Below are 23,768 nucleotides of genomic sequence, written 5' to 3'. Positions count from 1 at the left end.
ACCGCTGCTACATATCCTTGTGAGGCTGGGCTCCCTCTTTCTGATCTCATAGCGCTCACCAGCAAGCGCTGTTTCTCGTAGTCTCTTGTATCCTCCCCCTATCAAATACCTACGTTGGCGCATTCATAAAGTGTCCCGTGGCGAAGGCTTCGATACGCAGCCGGCTCTTCCCGCTTCAGGCCTCATTCGTCGCTTTCTGCACCCCAGCGCGCCCATAATGGCGGCCACTGTTGCGCATTCACAACAACCCCTCTCGCCTGGGGGCCCAGCAAGTAATGGCGGCGGCGGCGGCGGCGGCGGTGGTGGTGGTGGTGCTAGTGGAGGAGGTGGTGGTCTTCATCCCTTGATGGCGGCCGCGGCAGCCAATGCCGCGAAGCAGCAGCAACAGCAGTCTCAGCAAAGGATAAATGCCCGCGATCAGGAGCCGTTTGATTTAACGTCCAAGAAGCTAAGTCTGGCCGATTTCTCAAGGGTGAGAACGTTAGGAACGGGTGAGTTGAAGCTTTCCTCCCTACCGCATCCGAGTCCTGTACTAACCGCCACAATCGCACAGGAACATTTGCGCGCGTATGCCTTGTTCGGCCATCGCACGGTACCGAAGCCGATCGCAGCAAAGTCTACGCTCTCAAAATTCTCCGCAAGACCGAGGGTACGTCTCATCTATTTTCACAGCCGTCCTAACCTCGCACTAACCTTTGGTTCCCTCTCAGTAATAAAGCTAAAGCAAATCGACCACGTCCGCCACGAGCGGCAAATCCTCTCCGATGTCTCAGGCCACCCCTTCATCACCTCCTTCCAGGCCTCCTTCTCCGACCATGACTTTCTGTATATCCTCCTCGACTACATCCCCGGCGGCGAGCTCTTCACCTACCTCCGCAAATACCGCCGTTTCGACGAGGACATGGCCCGGTTTTATGCTGCTGAAATCGTCCTCGTGCTCGAATACCTGCACGAACACCAAGGCGGCATCGCCTACCGGGACATGAAGCCGGAAAACCTCCTCCTCGACGCAGAAGGCCACATCAAGCTCGTAGACTTTGGCTTTGCGAAACGGCTGGGCAACAACGAAAACGATCATCCCGAAGAGACGTACACCCTCTGCGGCACACCAGAATACCTCGCTCCAGAAGTGATTCACAACAAGGGGCACACCACAGCGGTAGACTGGTGGGCGTTGGGGATTCTAATCTACGAGTTCCTAACTGGGTACCCACCGTTCTGGCACTCGAACCCAATCGAAATCTACAAACAGTATGTTCCCCCCCCCCTCCCTTTTTCGTCTCAAACTTCCCAGCTGCCCCCTTAATAACACTTATCTCCCAGAATTGTAGAAAAACCGGTCGTCTTCCCCCAAGACCCACCCATCTCCCCAGAAGCAAAAGACATCATCCTCCAATTCTGCACGGTTGATCGTTCTCGAAGGTTAGGCAACATCAGCGGCGGCGCTGCCAGGGTAAAAGCTCACCCTTTTTTCAAGGGGGTGGACTGGGATGCGGTGCTGGCGAGGAAATACAAGGGTCCGATACTGCCACCGGTGAGGTACCCGGGGGATGCGCAGTGTTTTGATATTTACCCGGAGGAGGATGATAGGAAGGAGGAGTATACCGGTGAGATGGCTGAGAAGTATGACGAGTATTTTAAGGATTTTTAGTCGGTGATGCTACGGGTTGTGTTTTTTTTTTGTTTTTTTTTGTTGTTTTGGAACGGGTTTGGGTGGGGATACCAACATCCTTTTGTTGTTTTTGGTTATTTTTGTCAGGGTATGAGAGGGATTATTTCTGCCACGGTCGGGCAAGTGATTTGAGACTTTGGGAATTGGAACGGCGTTATGGGAAATTGGTACGAGGAGGTTATATTTGTGGTCTGGGTCACTGACTGGTGAGGGGTAGCATGTTGAGATATTTGAAGATTTTGGAGCGGTTGGAAGTCGAAATTTGGCGTTCAGAAGGGGTAGGAGTTGCTAGCGCCGCAGATGTAAAAGGACGAGCATATGCTGATGGAAATGGGAGAGAAAGCGTGAATGATATGAGAAGACGAGATATGCACTAGGCGTGGATCAGTTGGTTGTATACCTAAGGTACTTTTGATGAAGAGAATAAGTGATCAATAGAAAAGAGAGATGGTCAAGAACAGTTTCCTGACTGATAGTATTCGGACAACTTTGCTTGCCGCTGCTGGCTTAATGAGAGAAAAAACATTGATCCACCTTCTGGGAATAAATGTCCAATGAATTTAATAGCTGCTGCTCTGGATATCTCTCATGTGAGAGCGAGGGAGGGCCAAGGTGACATTTCTGAGATGTTCTCGTCGGCCAAAATGATAAGACGGCCCAATAGATGGATGGTGATCAGTGAGTGTGGCCTTGAGAGTTGGTCACAAACCAGCCAAGATACCTTCCCTAGCACCCTGCCCACAGAATAATGGACACAGCAAGAGTAAGTTGGTCTATATAATGTTGTAAACCATGCCTTGGAAGTACATTAACAGGATTGTGAAATATCATAAAAGACCTTTTGATTATCTTTACAGGGCTATTAGCTATAGTTAAATGCCTAGTGGTTACCCTGCAAGGTGTAGTAGTTTTCATTATAATATGGGCTATCCTATTGTGTCAATTATTCTGTGGGCAGGGTGCCGAGCTAGCTGTATGTCTTCTTTTGTTGTTCGGCTCTTCTAGTTTGAATCTCCACACACAAAAGACACAGCAGCACCATCTTCTAACATAATCAATATCCTTTAAGCAGATATAGGTAACTGCAGCTACTCACATACACTATTGGGAAGAAAACACTAACAAAGCCGACGAGAGCAGAATCGTATGTCACTTTCCTTCTTCCTCTTCATAGGTAAATAGGGGTAGGTATCAAAAATGTAACTAAAATAAAAACACATTGCTCACACTTCCCCCAGTGCCATATTACGCCTTGATCTTTCCGTTTCCACCAAATCCCACCCTTCCATGTCAGCCAGTTCCTTTCTTTCCTCCCACGCCCCAGTCCCTTATGGTATCGATACACCCCGCCCAATCGTTCTTCCAATGTAAATGCCCTAAGATGGTAAAACAAACCGAACAAAACAGACAGGCAAAAACGCCAAAGCGATGACAGCGTACCCCCAAAGCAAAAGCAGGTTTCGTAAGGATAAAACTCCAATCCAATCCAAGAAAGGAAAAAAGAAATGTGTGGTGTGGTCTGGTAGTGTCAGTCGAAAACGGAAATTCACTTCGCAATCCCAACCTCAGCTTCAGGCTCAACCTGAACCTCGTCTACCGTGATACTCTCCATCCCCGCCACCACAGGCAATATGTACTCCTGCTGCTGCTCGTGCTCAGCTACTATTTGCTGTTGCTGCAGGACCAGCTGTTGTTCCTCAGGCCACTTTGGCCCCCCAAGTCTCACGAAGGCGACCCCCAGCTCTCTCTCCATTCTCACTCGAAGGATCTCCATCTCCAACTCCCACTTCCACTCTAGCCTCCTCCTCCTCTCCCTAAAGACCCCTACCATCTCTTCTTCCTCGTTTGTAAACTCAACCGCCAAATCCTCAATCTCTTCCGCTCGCCTGTCCATCAGCGCATCCATCTCCTTCTCATGCCGTTCAATCAGCTCCTCCAGCGCCTTCGCTTGCTTCTCCCTCAACACATTAATCTGCGACTGATGCTTCCTCTCCATCCCATCCCGTATGCAGTACTGCTGCCTCAGCTGTTCCCTATCCTTCATCGTGATCTCCCGTCTCGGCATCTTCCTCTCCTCCGGATCCGCACTCAGCTCACTCGCCGACGGCCGGTGCCTCCCACTGCAATAATCCTCCATATACTTCAGCTTCAGCCTAATCTTCTTCTCCTTCTCCTCCAAACTCGCCAACAGCTCAAACTCGGCCAGCACCTGCCGATCCTCCAAATGCTGCTCCGTCTTCGCGTGCCTCTCCCTCATCTTCTCCGTCAGCTCGTCATACTTCTCCCCCAGCGCCATCCTCTTTTTCGAGTGCCTCTCCTTCATCTTCTGCTTCGCCCCCAGCTCGAACGCCCTGAACCGATGCATCTCCGCCTCTTGTTCTCTTTTCAACATCCTAAACTCGACATTATCCAGTGTCCTCCTCTCCCTCTCCTGCCGCTCCCTCTCCTCCTGCTCCGCCAACTTCTCCCTCGCCAGCTCCTCCGCCTCCAGCTCCGCCAACCTCGCCTCCTCCGCCACCCTCCTCCGCTCCAGCTCCTCCTCCCCGTTGCAAAAATTCGGACACCCCACGCACGGATCCCAGACCGCACCGCAAATGTAACAAAACTGCGCCTTGCACCGACAGGTGATATGCGTGCATCCCTGCGCCAGCTCCACCAACGTCCGGCACTTGTAGCACCTCCTCCACCCGGAACATTCACCAATCTTAAGCACCGCGTCCAGCTCCCTATCAGACGGACAGTCCTGTCCCAGCCTGTGCGCGTTCCGTTTGCACATGACGCAAACCCTCGTCCGGCAGTACCTGCACACCGCTTCAAAGGGGTGCTTCGGGTCGATTTTGGAGGTGGGGGGGATGAACTCGCCGCAGGTGGTGTTTGGGCAAAAGATCCGGTTTTCCCAGGGGGTGGAGTACTGCTGGACCGCTTTGAGGAATAGCTGCTGTTTGTCACGAGGGAGGACGCTCTTGATGATGGGGGTGGGGATGGGCTGGGTGCAGCAGCGGGGAGGCATTTTGGACTCGTCCGAGGTGGACTGGGCGATCATGACTTCAAGACAATCTTGACAGTAGGTGTGGCCGCACGGGAGGGTTTGGAGGGTGTTGTTTTCGCGGGAAAAGTCTTCGCGGCAGCAGATGCAGGGGCTGTGAAAAAGGGGGTCAATATGGGGTTGAGGTGCCAACTCGAGCAAGAAAAACTTACATGGGCGTCAGAGAGGAAGGTGTAGCTCTCCTTCTCTTTAACCTGCTAGCAATGCTCCTCTTGAGATCCATCACCCCCTTCCTCGTCCCTGACCTAACCAATATCCCCACCGACCTCTCCGTCTTGTCATGCTGCGGCCTCATAAACTTGGGCTGATCCAGCGCAGGGTTGATCTGGCCTAGATACTTCTCATACTGCGAAAAAGTCAAACTCCTCGACCTCCTCCTCGCAGCCGACTCCGTCAACGTTGCCGGCAGCACTATCGAGTGGCGCGACGCATGTGAACCAGAACCAGAGTTAACCGTCTCGTTCGAGCTCGTCGACGACACCGTCCTCCCATGCTGCCTAGTAAAAGCACCATCCGACTCACCACTCGACAGCTGCTCCTCCACCGTCAACCTCGCCCCCCCTTCAATCGGCAGCTCTATCCCCAACGCCGCCGCCTTGTCAGCAAGTTCCGACTCGATATCCGCCTCTGTTTTGCCGTCGGGTGGTTGCTGCTGCCCCAGGACCTCGCGGAGATAATCGATATCGCTTAACTCGGGTGGGCCACCGCCCGTGGTGGTGACGACAGGGCTGACAGGATTCGAGGTTGGGTTGTTCAGGATGGGCGACAGGGTAGTAGCCATCGCCATGGCTGCTGCCGCAAAAACCAATTAATATTCCAGTATAAAAAATTTATAAAAAAAATAAATAAAAATAAAAAGAAAAGCAAGCAGGACCGTATCCGATCAAACGGTGTTTTCTGGGAGTTTTCGAGGCATGACATGCGAAAATGACCTCTTGAGTGGTCCCATATGGTTGTTGTTCGAAGCGCCGTCGAGGGGTGGTGACGGGGGTGGGTGGGGGTTAGTGGATGGGGTTATCGCAGTTGCCAATCCAGCTTCCGGACAAGGTGAGGACCCTCTTCTCTCTCTTGGGTTGTAGGTGGGCTGTCTTGGCCGATCGTGCCAAGTCGGCAGGCCAATGTCAGAGTTGTGTCTATCCGCACGGGCACGGCCCGAGAGCTTGGGGCCAGCGCGATGGAGACGGGTCAATTCTCTGCTGTTGTTTGGAAAAGGAGAGAAAAAGGAAGAGATGTTGTTTGTGCAACTTGCAGGAATGGAATTGGGGCTGGGCTGTGTGCCCGTGTGCTTCGCGGTGAGCCGGATGACAGCTCTGAATAACTTGACTGGACACACACAGCTGGCCGCGGGTGACGGCCCAGTGTGATAGGCTCCAGACGGGGTCGCTCTAGATTCCGGGCCGCCGATTTTGGACTTTTTGCGCAGTCAGTGACCAGGCCTTGTCCTGGCTTGTCTGCCCACTACCTCGTACGATGAGTGATGACTTGTTTTTCCCACTATCTGACTGACATTGACATTTGTTCCGGGAGAAATGTGTAAAATGTCTGGTTAGCAACGGCAAGCAATCTGGAGCCTCTCTGCCTCCCGTCTCGGTCGTTTGTCTCGGCATACGCTTTTGGTCTTAATCATCCGAGGTAATATGCGAATACAAGCACACATCAACCGGGAACTTGGTGCGCCAGCCAACTTTGGGAGGACCCAAGCATTTTTCGACGACGTTGATGCACCTGACGCCTGCATTTTCCTCCCGCCGGTTGGCTCGGCCGAGGGTGGTGCATCTGGGAACGGTGTGTTTAAGCCCCTTTCTATCACCATCACAGCACACAGATGGGTAAATATCATGTCTACCGGATATATCACCAAGTGAAATTCTACCGAGAGGCAAAACCCCTTCTCACAAACAAGACAGCCAGCCAGTTGAGTAAGACATCCCAAAACCGTGCCTCACATAATCGAATCTTAGCTCCCCGCCGATCACCTCCCCCGTCTCATCAACAAAAACCAAAAACCAAAACCTGCGAGTTATCAAGCCACACTCGACACCTTGCATCCGGTGAGCCTTCAAACGACGATAATCCTTCCCCCTTCGTCTCTCGCGGCTAGACCTCATTCCGAAGGGCATCTCCAGCCGACAGACTCGCACAAAGATGCTGCATCCACTCCCAACCCAGTCCATGCAATTCCTCATTGCGGTATAGAAACCCAAAGCGGTGTATTTCCATCTGCCCAACGACCCGTGTGACAGTGTCTCACGAGTCCAAAAACTCATCCGCCACCACCACCTATGATTGTGATCATCTGCCCTTCATTGGGTGACCAGCTTTTTACAAAAGAGACCTCGTCACATTTCCCTTGCCCAATGCCTATCATATGCCCGATTCTGGCTTGACCGGTAAAGATCAGATTGTTGATTTGGCAACCCACCCTCCCCGAACCCGAACATCTTACCGCTCCCAGGTCAATCCAATCGAGCCTTGTATACATAACTGCAGGTCTCACATCTCGGGATCATCCCTGCTTGGTACAAAGCTTCAAGCCCTTGAGTGTTGGGTGGGTTCCTTTACAGCAAAAAGCTGGCTGCACACCATCCCGATGCTTGTTTGCTCTTTCAGCTTCACCATTGCATTCGTAAGAATCCCATATTTCCCACAAAATAGGTAAAATTGTCGTATCATGATTTTTCCATCCCATCAAACAACCTCCCACCTCGCCAACCAACCTATACTCTCACCCGCATTCCTAACCACACAAAACTTCCCCTCCCGGGGCCCCGTCTCCCTCAACGTCTCGAGCGCCCTCCCCGCCGAAATCGACCCAATCGCCGTCCCCCTTCCCTCGCTGAGGCTGAACGCGCCCGTAGTCACAAACCCAATCAAGTCCTCCTCCCCAGGACAAAGCGGGTGACCCCCAAAATCCGTCTGATTACCCGCGGCGGGCTTGGGATAGGGAACCTCCACAGCCAGAAGTGACCCGGCCAGAATCTTCTTCCTGGTCTCCATATCCACCCCAACCGGCATCCTTGGAACAGCAGCTCCCTTTTTCTTGTCCCCATTCGGTACCTTGGAAAGCCATTGCTCGCTCAAGTCAACCGGCAACCCGTCCCTCGTCCTCGCCTCAGGCGTAGCAGGCACCTCCGCCTGCGTGGACGGAACGCCAACCGCACCTCCAACCTTCCCCCCCTTCCTCGGCAGCCGATAAATCCTCGCACAAGGCTTCGCAACCCCCCTCGTCACAAACTCCAACCCAACAGCAACAATCCCTCCCTCCGGCACCACCCCCTCCCCGCTTCCCGATTTCATCAATGCGCTAAACTCCGTCTTCGTCACCTGCCTGATCGTCATACCGACTGGAGATTGCGGCTGCTCGGCAGGTGGATCAACCACCATCGCTTCCGCGGCGGCATCCGGGATCGACACTGCGTCAGGTTTCCCCTGGGTTCGGGTTCGGGCTGACACCCCAAACAGGTACTCAAAATCACACGCCAACCCATCTCCGATCTCGCCTTTTCTCCCCGCCCCGAGATCGAGCGACTTCCATTCCAATCTCTTGCTCTTTGGTCGTCGATCCCAATCCCCCCTCCTCTTGGCCCTCTCCTCCAGCTCCCAGTTCATGCCGGCAGTCGTTGCCGGGAAATCCCCCGGGAACCATGGAGTCCCGTGCTCAAAAGCGATTTGTCTCTGCTCTTCAAGCCCTCCCAGCCGAGGGTTCCCGCCTGTGCTGACGGGGTACTGCATCAAGCAGTACCAGATGTGCTGGATGCATTTCCACGGAGCGAGTAATGTCCACGTACCCTGGGCCTGACCGTCTGTGCCAGGTCTTGAGGCGAGCAACATGACTGGAATGGGGGGGTCTGCTGCGGTGACCTTGATAGGCTCTCCTGGAGCATTCGCGCCTTTTCGGCGGTTGAGTGACTTTTGTGATGGCATTCTCGAAGCTTGATAGCGGCTCTCTCGGTCGAATATGTCGTATGGCTTGAGGTTTTCCTCGACTGGCCAATCTGTGAGTGTCTTGAGGATTGTCTGTTCGCCTCCGCTGGGAATCTCGACTCGCTTTGGGGGATAAGACAAACGCGGGTCCCTGGCCGAAAAGGCAAGAATTGCGTCCTTGGGCAGAGATGCCGGATTTGCTACTCCAGCGAGGGACCGGAAGACACTAGCATGGCGTTCGGCCGCTTCTGGTGATTCGTGAAAGGGTTCAAGAATTCCCAACAATGTTTCCGTAGAGGCCGGCCCAACTAGCTCAATGCTGCCGACTTCGAACCGTAGGTCCTCCACGTGAAGCTGAGGCTTCTGGCCTTTTGCAACCTTGAGTAACTCCTCAAATAATTCGAGGAAACAAGATGGATGAGTGCGAATAAGAATCTGTCTCCGGGGCTTCTTGGGCTTCTCAGACGTCTCCATCTCGTCCGAAGTTGTCGCAGGCGGTTGTGGGTTCCAGACTATCGTGGCGGGACCAATATCCCGTTTCGAACCCTTCTGTTGCCTGCTGACGGTACCTGTCCATTTCCGAACACCGGCCCTCCATTTCTTGCCTCTCGTATTCCAAAGACCCTCTTGTACCAACCCCAGATACCTTAACGCCCGCTCGAGACAGTCAGCCGTTCCATAAACCCCTATCGTGCTCATGTAACTGGTATCCCACGCAACCACCCCCTTTTGCCCGGAAGCACGATGTGTTGGTCGGTAGCACTTCGCCGTCGATGTGAGTGGAATGGCAAATCTCCACAAGGGGCTGCTTGGCCTCGTCATCGTGGCCCGTTTCGCATGCCATAAATGGGTTGGTAGCCAGGTCTTGTTAATCTGGCGTTTTCTGTATTTCGAGTCGGCTTTCGGTGGCTCGTTCAGCATGTTCCGTCGTATTTTTGGCCGTGGAGGTCTCGTCGTTACCACAGCTGATCCTCTCCTTTGCACCTCCTCCACCGCCCCATCACCGGCCTTCTTAGCCTTCCTCTTCCTTTTCTTCTCGGCCAAATATCGTAGCTTCCTCATCGTCTCGGCACGTATTCGGGCGCGGGTTGTGCGGGGCTTTCGTTTCCTCGACTCGACCGTCGGCGTATTGTCTTCCAGCATTTCCTTTCTCGCTTGCGCACGCAGTCTCTTTGGCACTCTCTTCACATTATGGCTTGCTGTCCTCCGGCGCATCGCGCGGGGCACCATCTGGAAAACGCGGGTGGCATTGATGGCCTTGCATTTGTTCATGCTTCTTTCGAGGGATTTGATTTCGAATTCGCGGGCATTGAGGAATCTGTTCAAATCGAGCTTGCCGTCTTCGAGCGCAGCATCGGAGGGCTGTGTGCGAATGGTGCGGGCAGTTTGAACTTTGGCGCGCTTGGTGTTGCGCGTGTTGTTTGGTTGGCGTCCGTGGCTGTCTTTGCCTCCTCCTGGAGGGTCTTTTCGTTTCACCATCTTGGCTGTGGTCTTGGGAAGTACGAGAATGCGGTGAAAACCTCCCAACTGAGCCCAGTCCCGAATAATTCTGTTTTGTCGTCGAGCTTGTTTGCTGTGTAAATGAAGTCACTGTTTAACTTTGGACCGTGAATTTTTGGAGCTCTTATCTTATCAGATGGCCCCTGCACTAGGCCCAGGACGACTTGGCGTGCCCCTCGGCCCAAGCTCCACCCCCGGCTGTTCCCTGACAGGGGCGAGATCCCCCAAGAACCCCTTGGCACCACCAGCCAACGACCAAGCAGGTTTCAGCAACCACCTCTTTAGAAGCATTTCAATGCCTGGCATTGAGTCCACCGGCGCGTTCTGAAGCCGCCAGAGAGTCTTCAAAGCACAATCCAGGTTAGTGAACTTGTATATACTCCCCACTGACGTTCCATCGCGATTAGAGCCGAATGTCCCGCGGTCTCGGTGCTTCCGGCGATACTTCTACCTTACATTCCAAGTTTTGACGATACCTTGCCCTGCCCTGGACTTTGCCGTACCTTACCACACTACTACTGTACCTAAATACCGCGGGCGATAAGCTGATATACGGTATTATAGTCGCAATCTGGAAGAAAGTCACCGAACCTGGACCTGTCGCGCCCCGACGTCAGCCTCCGGTTTCGACGAAACGGTCCGCCATCTGACACTCTCCAGTAATAGCCCGTCTCATGTGCATCAATCAATCCATACCATAGGCTACATACCTTCATAATCTGTGCTAGTGACAAGTCATGGCATCCCTAAGTAAGCTTGACTAGCAATTCTTTTTTTTTTTTTTTCCTCTTTCCTTTTCACCACTCGTCTTATTCAACCTGCCTCCCTTGCCTCTGAAGAAGCTCTTCAGCCAATCTGGTTTCACTGGCATTTCACGCTTCATTGTTCATTGTCTTGCATTTGGCAACATCACCCAAACCGTTGCTCCAACATTCTACCGGTACACGAGCCGCAACAACGTCTTTATACCAAACCACCAAACCAACCGTGCACCAACCCTAAAACTCCCGTCTCTTTACTTCGGACCCAACGGGAGATACTTTACGTCACTTGGTCATAACGGTCTCAGACAGCTGACATGCGCATCTTTCCTATAGTGAGCAAATCTAGAAAGGTATGTTTTTTTTCCCACTTCTCTTCGTGCACCAGTTTGATTGGGTACGAGTAAGGTGAGACAATGAGACAGCTAACATCGCCCCTTTCTCCACAGCCTAGGTTCGAGGTACATCTCAAGGTAAGGCTCAATAACATCCCCTTCTCTGTGACTAAGCACATGGCTTACAGCTGATTAGATATACGACCTCAACAACGTGCCACTCGTGTCGGGAGTGTCACTGATCAAATGGCACCTCCCCCACAGCATACACAGTGAACAACGAGGGCGCACACAAAAATGTCCCATTCAAAATCACCGGGTAGACTATAACTACACCCGTGTCTTCTCGGTCCGCATCGGCATCGACCGGAACAGCAACCTGGTGGAATGCCCTATAGAGTTCGAAGTGCTCCAAGAGTTCAGCGGCCCCGGCACCGCCAGCACGAGCGGCCGCGATGAGAAAATCAGCCTTGGTGTCGTCCGTCTCAACCTAAGCGAGTACATTGAGGAAAGCGAGGCCATCCTCCGAGATGGTGTCATTCTCGGCGGGCCAAGTCTAAGGGATATCTTCTCCTCCCCTACCAGCCGCGATCTCAAATCCGGCGCCAGCAGCCACCACCGCAAACGCAGCTCCCTAAGTAACACCACCGTCCCGGAGACCCTTGACGGCAGCCCCCGCTCCTCTCCTGCGTCAGAAGCAGAAGACGACAGCAACACCACCAGCCCCATGTCCGAGGTCCGTGATGGCGTCATGCGCCGGTATCTGATGCAAGAGTCCAAAATCAACTCGACGCTCAAAATTTCCATCCTCATGATCCAAGTGGACGGCGAAAGGAACTACGCGGCTCCACCCCCAAAATCAGCCCCTGTATTCGGCGGCATCGCCGGTTTTGTCGCCGGCGAGGCCCTCGAGCCGGTTGACGTGGGGAAATCGTCCAACGGGCACGTTCCCTCTTCCCTCGTTGGAAAATCTCGTGACGTGTTTGAAGCGCAGGATATGTACCGCCGCGCTTTGGCAGCCAGCTGGGCCAGCCAGCCGGGCGAGCTCCCCGCAGACGAGTGCATCGAGGATATCTTCTCCGGCGGCGACGGGTTCCGTCGCGCGTCCAAAGCCCCCAATGGAAGGGGGCACACCAGACGGACAACGGTCCTGCCGGGCCGCTCCCCGTCCGCAAACCGCCTCTTGCCGTCGTTCAGACACGAATCGAGCAATCCCGCTGATGAGACGGACGACGAGGGGGAAAGCCACAGCTCGCAGGACATGATGTCGTCCACCCTTCGCCCGCGCGACCTCCACCGATTCCGCCATCACCTGAGGCACAGGAGCGGGTCGAGTGATGGGGATACTGTCCTGGGTCAACAACACCAAGATCAACAGCCCGACTTGAACCGGGAGTCGTCGCGGGGTGTTGGGCTGGGTGTGGCCGGGGGGATGAGGCAGTTGCACAGGAGGGAGGAGAGCAAAATCACGCACGCGGGGGATTTGAGGAGTCGGAGTTCGAGTTTGGTTACCGTCGGGAGCCGGTTCGGCAATAAGGAGAGTGGCGGGACGACGACGGGGAGCAGTGACCACCATGAGAGGGAGAGGACGAGGGGGTTTGGGTATTTTAAGCGGGGGAAGGAGGTGGACGAGATGGAGGTGAGGGAGGATTTGGTTGCTTGGACGGTTCCCTCTTCTGGTGGGGAGGCCGGTGTGGTGGTTTAATCAGGTTGTTGGCTGGGGTGATGAGTTTTCAGTTGGGAAAAGAGCAAGCAAGCGGGCGGTTTGTTTCTTTTGTTGTTGGACATGTGTGTGTGTGTGTGTGTGTGTGTATATATGGCAACACACTGGTTTCTAAAACACTAGCCATCCCTCCCCTAAGAGGATGGGCAATTTTTAATGACACTTGAATTTGGCTGATTGAAACCGTTCTGGCACATGACATAATTCATAATATATTTACGCTTCCCAACCCCCATCTCGCAAGTTCACATACGCCCACCTGCGTCCCACAGCAAATGACATGCCATATAAACCCCCAACCATATCCATTACAATGAGAAGAAACAATCAACAAACAACCGCTGAGTCTATTGATGACAATGCCTGCCTATCCATTCCATAGAGGCTTCCCCTGTCTCGAGCGCCTTTTCGTTTTCCTTTTAACCCTTCCATGCAGCTGGTGGTTATCCTCCTTCTCCGTTTCCTCATCACCGAGCCCCCGCCGAAAACTCATACACTATCTCAAAGTCTTCATCCTCCTCCTCGTCCCAACTATGCCCGTACAATTTGTAACCTCCCACCTCCTCCGATGCATCCGACCCCGCCTTATGGTCACAACCAACGCCAAGGCAGTCTCCCCGAATGCACCCCGTATACAAGGAAGCCGGCCACTCAGTTGTAGTCTAATTCCTGAGCAAGTCTTGGGGGGTCCACTCATCCAGCTCCATGCCTTTTAGCAGGAGCTTTTGTGTCTTTTTATCAACGGTTTGCCCTCGCCCGAGCTCGCCAACCTTCTAAGCGTTCAGTTGGCCTCTCACACCGCCCTGGGCGCCAACTTCTCTCGTCGTGAGAATGACGGAAAGATCGGCGTTGACCTGGACAGTAACCTCGACCTTGCCGCCCTTCTTCACATTGCGGATGGCAGCCTCGGCAAGGGTGTTGCCAATCTTCCATACCTTCTCGCGCTTCTCCTCTTCTTCCTCGTCGTCGTCGGAGAAGTCAGACTCTTCGTCAGAGTCAGCAGCATCCTCGACCTTGGCGGTCTTGTCCTCCTTGGGCTTGGGCTCAGGCTTGGTAACCTTGATGTGGGTGTTGCCCTCGACGAACTTGACAAGAACATCACCGCCGTCTTTGGGCGCGGCGACGTGGACTGTCCTCTTGGCGGGGACGGCAGTCTCGGCGGGAACAACAGGAACGAAGATCTCCTCGCCGGCAGCGTTCAGAGAGACGACACCAATGGCGTTGCTGGTGTGGGCCACAGTGGTGACGGCAGCGTGGGTCGACTGGTCGATGTCGTCGGCCTCGTAATCCTGGATCAGGCTGGCCTGGAGAGCGGCGCCACGGGCGCCGAGCTCGGAAGGGTTGATGGCATAGGGGTTGGTGGAGGGGGCCAAGATTCTGGTGGTCTGGGGGAAGATGTTGCTGAAGTTGGAAGCAATGCGAGGAGTGTGGGCAGTGCCACCAGACAGAATGACCTCGTCAACGTCAAGAACGTCAAGGCCAGCCTTCTTGATGACAGACTCAACCAGGCGGTTGATGCCCTCGAAAACGGTCCTGGAAAGAGTCTCGTAACGGAGGCGGTTGATGGTGCTGGCGAAATCGATACCGTCGGACAAGCTTTCAACGCTGAAGCTGGCGTTGGCACCGATGCTGAGGGCCCTCTTGGTGGCCTCGGCCTCGAACTTGAGCTTGGCGAGGCCTCTGGCGTTCTCACGGGGGTCCTTGGCGCTGGGGTTGCGCTTGAGGAACTCCTTGGCGAAGTGATCCATCAGGATCTTGTCAAGAGCAACACCGTTGAACTCGTAGTCGTGGGCAGTGGCGAGGACGGTGTACATGCCTTGACGGCTGGCAATGACGGCAACGTCGGAGCGGGTGCCGCCCAACTCGGCAACGACAACGATCTTGTCCTCGACCTGAGCCTCGGGGCGCGCATCGTAGGCGAGCGCCGCAGCGACAGGCTCGCTGATTAACTGGAGAACCTCGAGATCGGCAGCGTTGGCAGCAGCAAGAAGGGCGGCCTTTTGCTTGTCGTTGAAGTTGGTAGGGACGGTGATGACGGCAGAGGTGACCTTCTTGCCAAGGTAATCGGAAGCAGAGCCGACCAGGCGACGGAGATAGCGGGTGGCAACCTCGGAGACGGAAACGGTGGACGGCTCAGCGTCCTCCTCGGCCTTGTCCTTGATGGTGAAAGAGACGGCTCCGTCAACATCCTTGGGGTGCGCAGAGGCGTGGTTGTGGGTAGGGTCGATATGCTCGAAGCTGCGGGCTTGTTAGTAACTGTCGTTGTTGTCTGACATGGCCACATACTCTTTCCCGAGGAAGTCACGGAAGTAGGCGACTGTGTTATTTGGGTTTCTGATCAGGAAAGCCTTCGCCTGTTGACCGTAGTACTCATCGCCGTCGACGTAGGAGAGGATTGTTGGGATCTGACGGTCTGTTCCGGGTGTGTTAGCGCTTGGAGGAACCAGGGGCCTCGAGTCTGATGCTTACCTCCGTCCTCGTTGGCGATAACCTCAGCCTTATCGTCGACAGTGTAGGCGATGGAGCTGTTGGAGTTGCCAAAGGTCAAGCCAATGACGGTCCGGTTCTCCGGCGCAACAGACTTGGCACCGCTCATTTTGACTGTAACTGGCGATATTTGCGAAGGAAGGGAGGATTCTTGAGGCCGAAGAGGGGTGATGATGTCTCTTGAAGCGGCGTGGGAATGGCAATTCGTAGTTAAAAATTGGTCAACAGTGGTGGGGGATCCAAAAATTTCCACTGTCAAAAAAATATTGGCCCAAGTCTTCGCAGGGATGCGGGACACTGTGGGGCCCACATCGAGGTACCAGTGACATGGTGAATATGGGGCGCGGTTGGTCGCGGAGCAGCATTTGGTCTCCTATTCACCTATCAAGCTGAGTTATAGTTTCTCTGAGCAAGACAAGGCTCAGGTGGAGGGACCCTCGTAGTCATAGAAAGAGAGTTTTCTTGTTCACTGCTGCTATGGTCGTTGATCACTGCTGTACCAGCAACCTTGCTTGGACTCCACCAAGGTCAGCCCAACCACAAGTCCAGAAGGTTTACAGACCCAAGGTCGAATAGACTTCACCACCTCTGCGGCCTTGAACGACAGGCTTCTTCAGATTCTTTTTGATTCACTGTCTTCGTCTTGTAGCCAAATATACCAGGCAGCCGACTAACTCTATACCTAATCCTGCCCGTTGCCGTGACCCGCCCCGTGGACCCAACTTACCCACCCAAGATCAACGAACGAACAGCCCCACCAAGGCTGCACCTGAAGCGCAATCGATATCCGCATCGCAAGGCTGAACTGGAAATTTCCCCAGACCAAACCAAACCAAACACCTACATCCCAAACCGCCATCTCTTTTTGATACCCCTATCGCCGCCACGACAACACCAATTCTAGCCCCAATAATCGGAGAAACTTGCCATCTTTCCCAAATCACAACCACAACCCACAAAATCACAATCGCGCGCCCACCATGACAACCACCGAACGCCCCCTAGTCCTCCCCGGCGACCCCATCTCCCCAGATCTCATCCCCTCCTCCACCTCCAAACCGCTCCGCCTTGGCCCCGGCCTCCGCCATGTCCCCCCAAGCGACATCGTCCCCGTCGTCGCCGGCCAGCTGATCACCAACCACCAAAAGAACTCCATGTGGGTGGAATACAACAGCAACCGGGTATGTCCCCCCCGCCTTCCCCCTTCCCGCCTCCCCCATTCACAATTCCCACTAACCCATCCATAGTACATCCCAGCCCCAGGCGACCTAATAATAGCTCAAATCCTCCGCTCCGGCCCAGACCTCTACTTCACCTCCATATCCCCCTACACACCCCCCGCGACCCTCCCCCACCTCTCCTTCGAGTCGGCCACCAAGAAGACCCGGCCTCAGCTCGCCCCGGGAGCCCTCGTCTACGCCCGCGTGGTCTTGGCAAACAAGCACATGGATCCCGAGATCGAGTGTGTCTCCCAGTCCACGGGGAAGTCGGACGGCCTGGGGGAGCTGAAAGGGGGGATGGTGTTTGATGTTTCGTTGCAGTTTGCCAGACGGTTGCTCATGGCGAAGAGCAAGGAGGAGGGAAAGGTGGAAGTGCTGGAGCTGCTAGGGGGGGAGGGGTTGGCGTTTGAGATTGCGGTGGGGAGGAATGGAAAGGTTTGGGTTGGGGGGGAGGATGTGAAGGCTATTGTGGTGGTCGGGAGGACGTTGAGGGAGACGGATGAGGGGGGGTTGGGGGTGGAGGCGCAGAGGAAGTTGGTGAGGAGGTTGGCCAAGGGGATGAAGTGAGGGGGATAAGTTGGAGAGGAGAGATGTGTGAGATGATGATACCAATACGACCAAAGTAATGTTCGATCTTCAAGAGATCAAACGACTCGAAAATAAAGCTTGGATGGATGGCTGAGCAGGTGCAGGCATGTCACATCAGTAACGCACACGAGACAGAAAAGGTCATCAACACTCGCCAAAAAGCGGAAGTAATGCCGCGCGTATAGCGCGTTTCCATTTCAAAGTCGTTACCCCTATTAAATCTAGGGTTACGAACTAAAAAAAAAAAGACATCAAAATCAAGCCAGGAGCCCTTCCATGACTTTTTCGCTGATCCCCAAAAAAAAATCGAAAATACATGTACAAAAACAAAGCAAGAGAAATGCTATGTCCTGTCTTCCATATCCAGAGAGAGAGAGAGAGAGAGAGAGAGAGAGAGAGAGAGAGAGAGAGAGAGAGAGAGAGAGAGAGAGAGAGAGAGAGAGAGAGAGAGAGAGAGAGAGAGAGAGAGAGAGAGAGAGAGAGAGAGAGAGAGAGAGAGAGAGAGAGAGAGAGAGAGAGAGAGAGAGAGAGAGAGAGAGAGAGAGAGAAATCTTGAAACGCTTTCAATGCCCGCTTGATATCACCCGAAAAAAATTCCACCCTTCCGGAAAAAAACATAGATGGCCTGCTTTTAAACCAGTATCTCCTGGATTTTGTTCCTCCATGTTGGGTATAAACGAACGTTTCCTTTGCGAGGAATGTTCCGCACTCCTCGCCATAAATTCCCCCCACCCGCTCCCCCCTTTTTCTTCAAAGTTGATTATACACCAACCATCATCTCATCGATAAACTCCGGCTCGGGATCCGTTGTTGGTGTAAGCTGGTGCTTGTTGACCATGTGTCTCCTCCAGTTGTCCTTGCGTGGGAATGACTTGCCCCCTTGCTTCGAGTAAGGGCAGTCGTGGACGGTGCAGTAAAACTTGCGGGTTTTGAAGTGCTTGTCGTTGATGTGCCTGTCTAGATGGGTCTTGGTGCCGAATCTCATGGTGCAGCCTGCGTGTGGGCACTCATGCGGTCGGTCGTGGTAGCGTTTGTGGTGACTGGTGTATGTGTTAGAACACGGGCCTGCAGGAGAGGATGAGATGGGAACATACTTGAGCTTGTGGATCTGATCAAAGATGCGATCACACTTGTTGCAGGCAAAGGCCTTCTCTTGTCCCCCGGGTGATAACCCCGCCGGTGTGGCTGGTGACGGGGCCGAGAGCCCTGGAGAAAGGGTCGATGATGGATGTGGGGACTGGCCTGGTGATGGGATGGGAGAGACGTTGAGGTACATTCCATTGTGGGGGTCGAGTTCGGATGGCGGTGATGGGGATGCCGTGTACGCAGTGAGGCGTGTGTCAGGGGTGTTTTGGACGGTCGAGGGAAGTGATGGACCTGACGGTGGTGGCGTCGAGTAATCTTGAATCACGGTGCCGTTACCGTCGTAGTAACCTAATGGAACGCCAAAATCTTGCACCAATCCCATCTCTGGCGTCTGCTGGTATGAAGGCTGATATGGTGGGGACTGATAGCTTTGTTCACCAAAGCTTTGCTGGTTCAGGTTGAGGCTCTGTTGGCCAATATTTTGCTGGCCAAGGTTCTGCTGGCCAAGGCTTTGCTGGCCAAAGTTATACTCTGGTTCTGGTGACAGGCCAGCTCCGTTGATGTACTGGACCTGGTGGTTCTGGTCGATATACTGCAGCTGAGGCTCCTGGGCCATTGTTGGTGGGAAGGTGTCAGTTGGCGGTGAAGGGGCTGGGGGTGATGGCGAGTTCTCGGCCTTGAGAATCTCCTGTTCGACCATCCAAGCGCTCTCGACCTGATTCGTGGGGTTCATAAAGTCCATAGGGTTGCCGCTGGGGCCGGCAGTATAGCTGAACGGGGGACTCGGGATATCCGACACGATGGTGGGTGGAGGCAGACTATCGACACGCTGGAGTGGCCCTGGAACTTTATTCCGCTGGCTGAAACTATGCAGTGGGTTGATAGGCGTGACAGTCTGGTCACCGTCAGGTGAAGTGATGTCGAGTCCAAGTCCAGGGAATGGATGTTGACTTGGCGACACTGGGTTAGGCAAGACCGAGGCTGAAGCGTAAGTCGCTGGCGGCACAAAGGTCAAGTCTGCGGGGTTGGGGATGGTAGTAAAGGTTCCTGGTTCCGTGTAAATAACTGGTTCGCTGAACTGGGAAAGGTCCGTTCCTTGGGGAAGGGCGTCACTACCTGGTGGGAGAGTCGGGTCGTTATAATAGCCCCAGTTGAGACCACTCGGGTCGGGATGGTGCTCCTCGATAATAGGTTGGCCGACGGGTTGTCCTGGTATCGGCTCCTGGTAGGCAAGAATATCGCCTGTGAGAACAGAAGACGAGCGGGTGCCGGTAGATCGCTTGCTGTCCCGACGTCCCTCGCCAGATGAAGTCCGGAAGATACTAGTGAGTTTCTCTCGGAAAGTGGAGCGTTGCGAAGGGGGCTCAAAAGACTCGGGCTCCTCGACGATGTTGCTAAAAGTGCCCTGACGACTTGGCGAAGCGAACGAAGAGTCAAAGTTCAACTGGCGTGTGCTGTCCTTGCCGGTGGTGCCTTTTGAAGCGGAACGTGACTTTGACGAGGCACTCGTTGGTGAGCGGATCGGACCGGCTGCCGGTGAAGATACTGCCTGGCCTCCAGTTTGGGCCTGGCCGGGGAAGGACTCGGACCGGGGTGACGGCGAAGCAGATGGCGAGATGGGCGACGGGAGACCTTGGTCAAGAGAAACGCCTTGCGGGAGGGCTGGCTGAGAGGGAAGCTGATCCAAGCTGGTCTTTGTTGGTGATGTATTCTGGCCGTTGATATCTGGTATGCCGTGTGCGGGTTGTTCGTGAGCGGTGCCAGCTTGACTATCGGAGCCAGGAACTAGGTGATCCTTTGAATACTTTTTGGTAGAATCGTCATCAGGATGAGTGAAGTTGGGGCCTCCGGGGCTCTGCCCCATCTCTGCCAAGGTGTTTTCATCATGACGGTTGACCCATCGCCGTCTTGCAAAGGGAAAGATGCAGAGCAGGATAATGAGGACTCCCACCACTGATCCTACCACTGCCCCCGCAATGGCACCGGCAGAGAGCGGCGATGTCGACCTGGCGGCGAGCACCGAACGCTCCGCAAAAACCGGCATGATGCAGAGACGGTGAGCGGTCAATCGCTGGTTTACGGATGCGCAAAATGCCGGTGAGCGAAAAAGAGGCCGTCGCCGGGTAAAGAAATCAATTCGACGTGTCGTTGAAAGGGAGTGTCCAAGCCACGGTGCGTTGTGTCCCACAATGGGCGAGGCTGTGCTAGCACCACGGAGCACCCGACAAAACCATGAAAGACCAGCACGAGCACGCTTCCTTGCAACAAAAAAAGATTCCTCGGTGAGAATTGAGAGAGAAAAAAGAAGAGGGGTCCAATGGGTGTCGGGGGCTGGGCTAACGTCAGGCAGCAGAACTCATGAGAACGGCCATGTTGAGATTGAGAGAGATGCGATGATGAGTTGAGTTGAGAAGACCTGTTGGTAAGTGAGCAGAATGGGATGAACAGATGGAAGAGGCGGAAATCACGTCGGGTCACTGTGGAAATGCCCAGCGCGCTCTCCAGCAGTTTGGGGCCTTAAGATTAATCGCTTCAGCCTCACGAACAGCGACCTCGTTAGCGAGCGAGACCCCTACCCCTTCTGGGACTGGTGGATGGGACGTCGACTTGGGATGCTGTGGCAGGTGAGATACCGATTTCCAGGATTCTGACTGGACAAACCGGTGGCCTCTCCCTCCCCCGGCTCCCTCTTCCCAATCCTCCCCGCCACCGTGCCGTGCCTCAGCCATGGTGGACAACGAGCAGGCCAAGCTTTTACACCTCACACCTCAGATATTCTTCGAGGGCGATGCCCCACTTGAAGTCATCAACACAAATGATAGAACCCGGCAGTCTGGTACCAAGCGCCGACTTGAAACAAGCGTAGACGTTGGCAGCTCCGGAGGCTGTGCTAGCTTTCGATCCACCCTCGGCAACTGGGTATCTTTGTGACCTTGCATTGTTACAGCTGTGGCTTCTCAACATATCTATATCTCTAAGAATACTTTGGCTGATCATGAGTGGCAGGCATCAGTAATGCCATCTCTTGACACACATGCTGTCCTACGTGCGAGACCGGCCTCTCCGGCTGTGTGATAGCTCGGTATATGCCTGGCATATCAAAAGATGCACATGTGGGCATTGAAGCTTTTGCTGTGTCGTTACATTTCAAGATGGAAGCTCAGCCCTCTTATGCGGGGAAGAGCTCTATCACACATGGAGAGCAATCCCACCCTCCATAAATGATAGACAGGCATCCAAGACCAACGGTTCCTTTCCGCCGACGCAAACAGGTTGACATGGACGACCACAGACATGCAGCAATCGGATCTCGGGGCATACGGAATGCCCGACCTCGAAAGTTGGCAGCCAAGGTGAACACTCCCAAGTCAATGATGGATGGCTCAGTGCTGTCCGCTGTTCCGTTGGCGGAATGAGAGCAAGTTCGGTGACAAGACAATGACGCAGTTGCCCAACAGTTCGCCATACCAAATAAGCAATACGCGGAACATGAGATGGGACCTTTACAAGGTTTGGTCTAACGATTGAGGAAGCTTGAACAAAGCATCCCGATGAGGACGGATCGAAACGGCTCTCGATTCAAACTGCGGGGTGGGCAGCCAATCAGTTGAGCCGAATCGACAGATGACGCCGTTATTGGGGGTTATGGGGAGATGGGGAGATGGGATGCCTGTATGTCCGCGCGTCCCACCATCAGGTATAACAAGTCTGAGAAGGAACCTGAGATGGAAACCTGAGTTGGGGAGCCTAGTTTCCCTTGAGAGATCTAGTTCTCGTCTTTGAAAACTGATCCGGAATAGTCTCGCTCTGGGGCTTGGTGACCATGAAGCATCTAACCGTTCTCTTTGCGGCTACCGCAGCCGCTCTGGTTGCCCCTGATCAGGCAATTAAGCTTGACGAGCAACAACCCGCCGTCTCTCCAGATTTGGTACAAACCTGGTGGGATTCCACCGTCTCCCGCTCGGCCAAGATCTTTACCAAGATCGAGAAACGCATCGAAAAGGCCAGCAGCGAATTCGACGGCTACTCCTTCGACGGCTTCGACGGCTTCGACGGCTTCAACAGTGACAGCAACTTACCCCCTCTGCCTCTTCACGAGCGTAAGCCCCACCGTGGCGACAAGACCAAGACCATCTACGAGTTGATAAAATCCAACAAGTACACCACCAAGTTCGCCTCCCTCCTTGACAACGATGACTTCTCCGACATCAAGGACCTCCTCGACTCCACCTCCCACAACAAGACCCTTTTCGTCCCTACCGACAAAGCCTTTGAGCGCATCCCCCACCACGGCGACAAGCCTCCCCCCAAGGAGTTCGTTCTGGCCCTGTTGAAATACCACATCGCCCCCGGCCTGCACACCAAGGTCGATCTTTACCACAAGCACACCCTGCCCTCCAATCTGTCGCTCGACACCCTCGGCTCCCGCCCCCAGCGGCTGAGGATCTCAACCGGGCTGCTGTTCTCCATCAGGATCAACGTCATCTCCAAAATCGTCTACGGCAACATCCTCGCCAAAAACGGCATCATCCACGCCATTGACCACATCCTCATCCCACCCCCTTCCCAGGAGAAGATCATCTCCCTGCTGCCCAACACCTTCAGCACCTTCTCCCTCGGTCTGGAAAAGACCGAACTCTCCGTCCCAGACCACAAAGGCGGCACCCTTTTCGCACCAACCAACTCGGCCTGGCGACGTCTCGGCCCCCGCGCCAACGCCTTCTTGTTCTCCCATCACGGGTTGAAGTACCTCGAGGCACTGCTCAAGTACCACTTTGTCGTCGACCAGACCCTCTACAGCGATGCCTTTTACAATCGTCACAAGGACGAGAAGGCTGCTGTGGAAGATGCAGAGGGCGGAAAGTATTGGCATGTGGATCTGGAGACGCTGCTGGACGACAAGGCAATCGCGGTTGACGTCAAGAGGTGGAAGGGGTGGGTCAGTATTGTGCTGAATGGGTTCACCAAGGTGATCTTCCAGGACGGGATTGCCAGCGATGGTGTTGTGCAAGTGGTGGGGAAGGTTTTGATTCCGCCTCATGGGCATCACGGACATGCTGGGGAGGATGACGACAAGGATATTGAGGTTGAGGAGTTGAAGGCTAGGCTGGAGAGGTATGTGGACAGAGACGAGGCCGGGGATTTGTAGAGAAGGATTGCGGTTGGATCTGGGTCGGGATTTTGGGATATGCTAGGAGGTTTGGGGAAGAAGCCCACCCCCGCTCGTGGTAAAACAGGACACTCGCTCGAGCGGCAGGATACTTTTGATTTCATGACATGTATAGCAAGATTGTACCAAACACCGTTCTAGCTGCGGTATTCTGACCACAGCTTCTGTATCAAAAATAAACGCCACAAGGTAGTTACACCTTAAATCACAACATCAACCACCACCCCCACCACCCCCAGTCTCGTCCTCCTGTAAT

General features: G+C 54.2%; 8 protein-coding genes across 8 annotated transcripts; 4 read left to right on the top strand and 4 right to left on the bottom strand.

Moving 5' to 3' along the window:
• Positions 1 to 217: 217 nt before the first annotated feature.
• On the top strand, positions 218 to 1,651 carry PODANS_1_18940 (uncharacterized protein; the record flags this gene model as incomplete). The annotated part of the gene is made up of 4 exons (XM_001907320.1): positions 218 to 491; positions 554 to 649; positions 711 to 1,251; positions 1,324 to 1,651. The coding sequence occupies 4 exons, from the start codon at positions 218 to 220 to the stop codon at positions 1,649 to 1,651; spliced, it is 1,239 nt and encodes a 412-aa protein (XP_001907355.1).
• Positions 1,652 to 3,218: 1,567 nt separating this feature from the next.
• On the bottom strand, positions 3,219 to 5,505 carry PODANS_1_18930 (uncharacterized protein; the record flags this gene model as incomplete). The annotated part of the gene is made up of 2 exons (XM_001907319.1): positions 3,219 to 4,812; positions 4,871 to 5,505. 2 exons carry the CDS (start codon positions 5,503 to 5,505, stop codon positions 3,219 to 3,221), a joined length of 2,229 nt encoding a protein of 742 aa, XP_001907354.1.
• Positions 5,506 to 7,406: 1,901 nt separating this feature from the next.
• PODANS_1_18920 (uncharacterized protein) lies at positions 7,407 to 10,121 on the bottom strand (the record flags this gene model as incomplete). The annotated part of the gene is made up of 1 exon (XM_001907318.1): positions 7,407 to 10,121. The coding sequence occupies one exon, from the start codon at positions 10,119 to 10,121 to the stop codon at positions 7,407 to 7,409; it is 2,715 nt and encodes a 904-aa protein (XP_001907353.1).
• Positions 10,122 to 11,220: 1,099 nt separating this feature from the next.
• On the top strand, positions 11,221 to 12,943 carry PODANS_1_18910 (uncharacterized protein; the record flags this gene model as incomplete). The annotated part of the gene is made up of 2 exons (XM_001907317.1): positions 11,221 to 11,256; positions 11,435 to 12,943. 2 exons carry the CDS (start codon positions 11,221 to 11,223, stop codon positions 12,941 to 12,943), a joined length of 1,545 nt encoding a protein of 514 aa, XP_001907352.1.
• Positions 12,944 to 13,734: 791 nt separating this feature from the next.
• On the bottom strand, positions 13,735 to 15,557 carry PODANS_1_18900 (uncharacterized protein; the record flags this gene model as incomplete). Its single annotated transcript, XM_001907316.1, has 3 exons — positions 13,735 to 15,199; positions 15,248 to 15,374; positions 15,431 to 15,557. 3 exons carry the CDS (start codon positions 15,555 to 15,557, stop codon positions 13,735 to 13,737), a joined length of 1,719 nt encoding a protein of 572 aa, XP_001907351.1.
• Positions 15,558 to 16,428: 871 nt separating this feature from the next.
• PODANS_1_18890 (uncharacterized protein) lies at positions 16,429 to 17,235 on the top strand (the record flags this gene model as incomplete). The annotated part of the gene is made up of 2 exons (XM_001907315.1): positions 16,429 to 16,629; positions 16,696 to 17,235. 2 exons carry the CDS (start codon positions 16,429 to 16,431, stop codon positions 17,233 to 17,235), a joined length of 741 nt encoding a protein of 246 aa, XP_001907350.1.
• A 781-nt stretch (positions 17,236 to 18,016) lies between these two features.
• PODANS_1_18880 (uncharacterized protein) lies at positions 18,017 to 20,386 on the bottom strand (the record flags this gene model as incomplete). Its single annotated transcript, XM_001907314.1, has 2 exons — positions 18,017 to 18,296; positions 18,351 to 20,386. The coding sequence occupies 2 exons, from the start codon at positions 20,384 to 20,386 to the stop codon at positions 18,017 to 18,019; spliced, it is 2,316 nt and encodes a 771-aa protein (XP_001907349.1).
• Positions 20,387 to 22,165: 1,779 nt separating this feature from the next.
• PODANS_1_18870 (uncharacterized protein) lies at positions 22,166 to 23,491 on the top strand (the record flags this gene model as incomplete). Its single annotated transcript, XM_001907313.1, has 1 exon — positions 22,166 to 23,491. One exon carries the CDS (start codon positions 22,166 to 22,168, stop codon positions 23,489 to 23,491), a length of 1,326 nt encoding a protein of 441 aa, XP_001907348.1.
• Between the last annotated feature and the right edge of the window lie 277 nt (positions 23,492 to 23,768).

Source organism: Podospora anserina, chromosome 1 (assembly GCF_000226545.1).
Source record: "Podospora anserina S mat+ genomic DNA chromosome 1, supercontig 4".
NCBI lineage: Eukaryota > Fungi > Ascomycota > Sordariomycetes > Sordariales > Podosporaceae > Podospora > Podospora anserina.
Note: the sequence above shows the minus strand (reverse complement) of the source record. Positions and strands in the feature narration are given on the sequence as shown.